This window comes from Bos indicus x Bos taurus, chromosome 1 (genome assembly GCF_003369695.1).
Source record: "Bos indicus x Bos taurus breed Angus x Brahman F1 hybrid chromosome 1, Bos_hybrid_MaternalHap_v2.0, whole genome shotgun sequence".
NCBI lineage: Eukaryota > Metazoa > Chordata > Mammalia > Artiodactyla > Bovidae > Bos > Bos indicus x Bos taurus.
The window spans coordinates 143,218,900-143,224,921 of record NC_040076.1 but is presented as its reverse complement, the minus strand read 5'-3'; the positions used below and the strand labels follow the sequence as shown (position 1 = coordinate 143,224,921).

The 6,022-nt window shown below is 55.4% G+C and overlaps 1 protein-coding gene across 1 annotated transcript; it reads left to right on the top strand.

The window, feature by feature from the left end:
- Window positions 1–252: 252 nt before the first annotated feature.
- On the top strand, window positions 253–3,764 carry LOC113895718 (cystatin-B). Its single transcript, XM_027547242.1, has 3 exons — window positions 253–486; window positions 2,900–3,001; window positions 3,425–3,764. The coding sequence occupies exons 1-3, from the start codon at window positions 268–270 to the stop codon at window positions 3,551–3,553; spliced, it is 450 nt and encodes a 149-aa protein (XP_027403043.1). The 5' UTR covers window positions 253–267; the 3' UTR covers window positions 3,554–3,764.
- The last annotated feature ends 2,258 nt before the right edge of the window (window positions 3,765–6,022 follow it).

The following is a 6,022-nucleotide window of genomic DNA, read 5'->3' as shown; positions in this document are numbered from 1 at the left end:
GACCGCGCCCCCGCCCACACCTTCCGACTCCGCCGCCCGGGAGGACGACACCAAACCCCGGGAGGGGGAACAGCCCTACAGCACACGACCCTTGGTCCCGAGACGGTACCCATCGGGGGTCCCGGGCTGCGGCCGTGCTCCTGTCCTCCTCAGTCCGCACTGACCAGGACGGCCCGCGCTCCATTCCCTTCCGGGACGCCCCGCACCCATTTCCAGTCCCGGTCCCCCCCCCACCCGCCGCGCGCTGTGGTTTCGCCCGCATGGCACATGACTGCCGCGCCAGGTCTGGGCGCTCGACTCCGCTCGACCACTCCCGCGAGTGTCCGCTGCTCCGGCGAGTGTCCGCTGCTTCCGCGTGACTGCCGCTCCCGCGTGACCGCCGCCCGGTGTCCGCACGCTCCCGCCCCGCTTGCCGCCAAGATGATGTGCGGAGGGACTTCCGCCACGCAGCAGGCCACAGCCGAGACCCAGGCCATCGCCGACAAGGTTCGGGCTGTGTGGGGCGGTTGGGGTACTGGGGGCCGGGGGCGTCCGCAGGCATCCCCGCTGGGACGGAGGCTCTGCGCCCGAGCGCATCCCTCCCTGAGTCGGGCTGGACGCAAGTGGATGCACCTCCCTGCCTGCGAAGCTCTCTGGTGCGGAGGTGTCCACTGGGTTAGGGGGCGCGAGGTGACAGAGAATAGCACTTAAAGAGCAAAGGATACGGCAGGCGGGGTGAGGTCCCCATGCGTGAATCTGGGGTCCGGGTCCCAGGCGTCCGAGACTCGGGCTGGACTGAGTGTAGCCCTTTTTGTATTTGGAGTGGTCTCCAATAAAAAGTTTAGAAACAGGAAGTAGCTGGGTCGAGGAGGCAGAGCCCGGTTCAGACCCTGGTCAGCTGTCCAGCCCTGCTTCCAGAAAAACACACCGGAGGATCAGGTTGGGGTGGGACGAGCTGGGCCTGTCCTGCCTGTCATCACAAGTAGGGCCCAGGAGGCTCGAGTTCTGATAAGAAGAAGAGACTGAAGACAAGCTTTTGTCCTTTAACCTTCCTTCCTGGCTGCTTTTTCCTAACGTCGGCCATGAGCTCAGCCCTGTTCCTCTCCTGTGGTTGGGACCATCTGACTGTGGTAAAGGAAGGGGCTGAGTCAGTCTCCTGAGACCTGTGAAAAGTAGGAATTTGCTGGGACTCCCAGGAGAGCCAGACAGAAGGAGATTCCTAGCTTTTCCCCTGTGGCCACTCAGAGAGCCCAGCCCTCTCGGCCTTTTCTTGGGTCTCCAGGCTGGAGAATTCCTGCTGGTCACCTGAGCTTTGAATGAGTGTGAGTTCCCTTGGGAGACGAGAGTCTCTGTCACTATGGCCTGCATTTGGGGTCCAGCCCTTGAGAGTGGACCGTCCTCACTGCCCCTGGGAACAAGGAGGCCGCCCGTGTGCTGGGTGGGCTCTGTGAGGGGCAGGGGCACCATCCGGTCACCTTCTGAAGTTTTCATCAACAGGTGAGGAGAAGTGAGGCCAGAGACAGACCTGTACCCACCACATCCAGTCCTATCCTAGGGCCCTCCCTGGCCCTCTGCACACCTAGTCACTCTGGTCTGGCAACTGACAGCTTCCTAGTGACCCGGGGCCTTCTGAGCTTTCCTTGGCTCCAGTCCAGCTCATCTTTCTCCTGGTCGGAGCTGTGTCAGTGACCTGCCGTCCTGCAGGCCTCCACCTCCGCTGCTCCACCACCTCCACCTGGGCTTCTCCCCAGTCCTTGCACAGGGTGGGGTTCTCCTGCCTCCACTCCTGAAACAGGTGATTCCATCCCAGACCCCCAGGAGGGTCTGTGGGTGTCACTTGGCCCTCCCTGGTCAGGTAAACTGTCTGAGGGTCAATTCCCTGCACACCTAGGAGGAACAGGGGCTGCACAGGGGAGTGTTCAGTCAAAGGTGGGCACTGGCCCAGGGGGACACACCCAGCTGATCGCCTGAGGGCCCTGGCAAACTCGGAGGGAGCAGGCGGCCAGATTCTCACTACCTGACCCTCCCTCTGATCCTTCCCTCCACTTCATTCACAGGGAGGGCCCCTCCCTGAAGGCCTTTGTCAAGTGACTCACTGGCATTTATGATGGTGATCCTCTCGGCTGTCCGAGCAGCACACTCCTGGTCTTAACTGAACTCCTCCGAGCCCCACAACTGGTCTGAGGATTCCAGCGCAGTCAGCAAGCTCCTGTGGCTGCCAGTGGTCCAGACAGCAGCCTGAGCACTCGGAAACTAGCTTAGGTTTTCAAGTCAAGACAAAACAACCTGCTCTCCCCTTCTTCCTTAAAAATTCTCAGTTCCCCAAAGGCCAAGACCCTGGAAAACATGACTGATCTGACAGTAAAGATCTGACACCAAAGATCAGAAACAGTCTCTGCCCAAAGGCCCTGCAACCTAGAGAGACCATCTAAAGATGCAGCAAAGCATTTTTTTCCCTACAAAAGTGCTTTATCTGCTGCATATTTTGTCACAGAAGAAATTGGGATTACGTAAGAGAATTAAGGCACGTCAATAAGATGGAAGATTAAATTTAATATTAAATTTTAACATTTTAAAATGTTTTAGCTTTCAAAGTAATTAAAAACTACATACTCTGTCAAATGAAGGTTTGAGTGAAAATGGTAAGGTACGAACTCATATACACTTTGTAACCATGAGAATAGAAACTATCTGTGTCTGGAAAAGAAAGGGCTAATGATACAGGCAAATGATTACCATTGAAACCTCAGCAGAATTAAAAAACTTTTCTGTACTTGAAATCAGGGCAAGCATTTTAATGTCTGCTCAGCTGTAAAGAACAAATGTGCTCTAGAAAGTATGTAGAATGTGGGCCTTAGAGTTCAGCTGTAACCTCTAATACAGGTGAGCTTACCTGTCTCTCCCTTCTCCTCTTCCCCAGGTCAAGTCCCAGCTGGAGGAGAAGGAGAACAAGAAGTTCCCAGTGTTCAAGGCTCTGGAGTTCAAAAGCCAGTTGGTTGCTGGGAAGAACTACTTCATCAAGGTGGGGTGTCCCCCTCAAAGGAAGGTTGAGCCTGAAGTGGGAGCTCACAGGTGTCCAGGGCAGGAGTGCTCAGCAGGGTCCTGTGGGAGCCCTCAGCTTCAGGGAGTTGGTGGCTGTCTAAAATGAGCATGTGTGTGCAGGCATGTGTGTACACGTGTGTCCTGCGGCTGCCTTGGAGGAGAGGACCAAGCCTCTTGAGGCCCGCAGGGCTCTGCTGGAGTAAGTGTGGGTGAGGGGTGCTGGCTGGGCACCCCCTGTACTTGAAGGAGGAAGATGGGAGTGTCCTCAGCCCAGTCTCTGGGGACATGAAGGGACGCAGCCTCCGGGCATCCAAGGCCTTCCTGCCTGTCCAGCCAAGTCCAGCGGAGCAGGGGGACTTGGGGTCAGAGGCCCCACCTGCTCCTCACTGGACTCTCCTTTCAGGTTCAAGTGGACGAGGATGACTTCGTGCACATCCGAGTGTTTGAAAGCCTCCCGCATGAGAACAAGCCCGTGGCCTTGACCAGCTACCAGACCAACAAAAGCAGGCACGACGAGCTGACCTACTTCTAGGCCCGATTTTGCAGAGTCCATTGCCCATGTGGGTCTCTCCTCTGCAGACCTGTCTGGGACCAGATGCGGTGTCCCTCGGGATGGGGTGGTGTCCCTGTTCCCTGCTTTCGCTGTGTTCATTTTTTTCTCCCAATCCATGATTTTAACTAAATTTCTTTCGAGGGGGGCTTGTGTTATCTTTAAATAAACATGTGTTTTCTGTTTTCACAAATTGTCTCTGTTGGGGTTTTTTTCTTCATCTGAAGCTATAATCACAGTAGAGAAGTGTCAGCAGGTGAGAGGTGTCCTGGGTGGAGCCCCCGCTGGGCCTCCTGCCGCCTGAGCCCCCTTCTCTGAGGAGCCGAGGAGGGGAGAGGGTGGCCCAGGTGGCAGTAGGCAGGTGGTACATCCAGGGTTCCGGGAACGTGTGCTCTAACCACAGCTCCACAGGCTGTCATGGTGACTCTGTGTCGTGTCTCCAGGTCTCAGAACCCCCCACCCCATCGTGTACAGTAAGAGGGGGGTGAGAAAATCTGACCCTAGAGCATTAGTTCTAGATGGACTCAGATACATTCACGCATTTCTGCTCGGGTAGAGATGCACAGATGTGTGCAGGGAGGCTGTGACCCGCAGGGCCCGCTGAGTGCCATGTCCTGCGAGTCCGGCCCCAACTACCCACTGACTGCCTGGGGTATGCGCTGGGTCTGTCTCAAGGCTTCCTGGTTTCAGCAGCAGGTTACTACCGTTAGTGAAGTCAGTCCAGTGATGTGTTTGCCGTGTGTGTGTATTCGTGTGCAGTAGAATGGAAAAGTGCACCCTGCGTTGTAAGACTAAACGCTGGGGACAGTTCTGTGTGGCTCAGGGTCCAGGTGGACAGCCTGTTCCTGAGGGCAGAGTCTGCCCCCTTCCTGTCTCCACTTCGTCTCTGGGGCAGGTGGTGTTCTGTGTCAGGCCTGCTGCTGATGGATCGGAGGTGCAGGTCATGAGGGCTGAATGCAGAGCAGGTAAACAGTCCTTGGGGAGCAAACAGACCTGTGAGAGCAGGAGAAGGAGACTCAGGAGCTGTGTGTGTCCTGCCCTATCCTGAGCTCTAGGACAGAAAACTTGCATCTTGGGCTCTTGGTTTGGTGAAACAGAAGCCAGGGAGCACATTTACATTGACTTGAAATCAGCTGTATTTCCACCTAGAAACTTCGAGTGAAAGGTGGGGGATAGGGGATGCTATGTAGGTGCCTGGACAAGGCCGAAAGCCCACGTCATAGCAGGGAGCGTCTCATAGCAGGGAACATGGAGCACAGGGACAGAAGCAGTTCTGATCACCAGGTTCAGAAAGAGGGTCCCCCAGGTGTGTGCTGGGGGTGACAAGGTTTTGACACTAGAAGAGGTGGTTGCACACCACTGTGAATACACTGAACACCAGTGAAGTGCACATTGTCGTGGTAAGCAGACTTGCCTGCCAGTCCACAGGTCAGACTACACACTTCTTCTGTAGGGACCACAGGTTTGATCCCTGGTCAGAGAACTAAGTTCCCGCATGTCACACAGGGCTGCCAAAACTAATCTATTTTTTAAAAAAAGGAAACCTACTTCAAAAAATAAATAGAATAAAAGAATAAATGAAACAGCAAAGTGTATGTTGTAAGAATTTAACCTCAGTTGAAAATTGACTCAGATGCAGACAGGACACCAAAGGCAGTTTGGGGCAGGGTGGCAGAGGGTTTGGGGGACTGCAGGGGGGAGCCCTGTCACTGTCCCTAGACCCAGTGTCCCCTTCAGCCATGGGTGCTGGCTCGGTGCACACCGCTGCTCTCTGGCCTTTGTGGTCATAAACTTGACTCTGGTTTGGAAGGCATTTGCTGAGAGATCTGGAGATAGCCAAGCCTAGGAAAGTAGGCCAGGTGAAGACAGGGGGGATGGAGAGCTGTCTCTATGAGCCGAGGACCCCCACAGGGCAGGAAGAGATGGGGGGGGCTTCCTGCTGAGCCTGGGAGGGAGCGTGGCCCTGCTGACACCTTGACTTGGGTCTCTGGCCTCCAGAACCGGCAGTAAGGATATTTCTGTTGCCTTACACCCCCAGTGTGTGAGACTTTGTGCTGGCTGTCCCAGGAGACCCCTCAGCAGTGGGGCTGGTGTGCTGGGTGGGTGGCGTCTTCCCCTCGCCCGACTCATCCTCTCTCAGCAGCCCTAAGGGGGTTCTTCCTCTCCTGTGGGTTCCTCTGTTAAGTTGATGATTAATCTCTCTATCTGAAACTTTATTCCTTTTGGTGTTCTGCACCTGTTCCTCCTCAGGACTGAGGAGTATAAGAGAAAACGGGAGTCAGGATAGAGCAGAACCTTGGAGCACACCCCCACACCCGCCATCCAAGTAAGAAAGCAAGCAGTTAACGATCAGATGGAGTCACAGACTCGGTGCCTGGTTCACATTCCGGAGTTGTATCACAGATGCCACGTTGTTGTTCGGTGGCTCAGTCCTGTCTGGCTCTTTGCAAC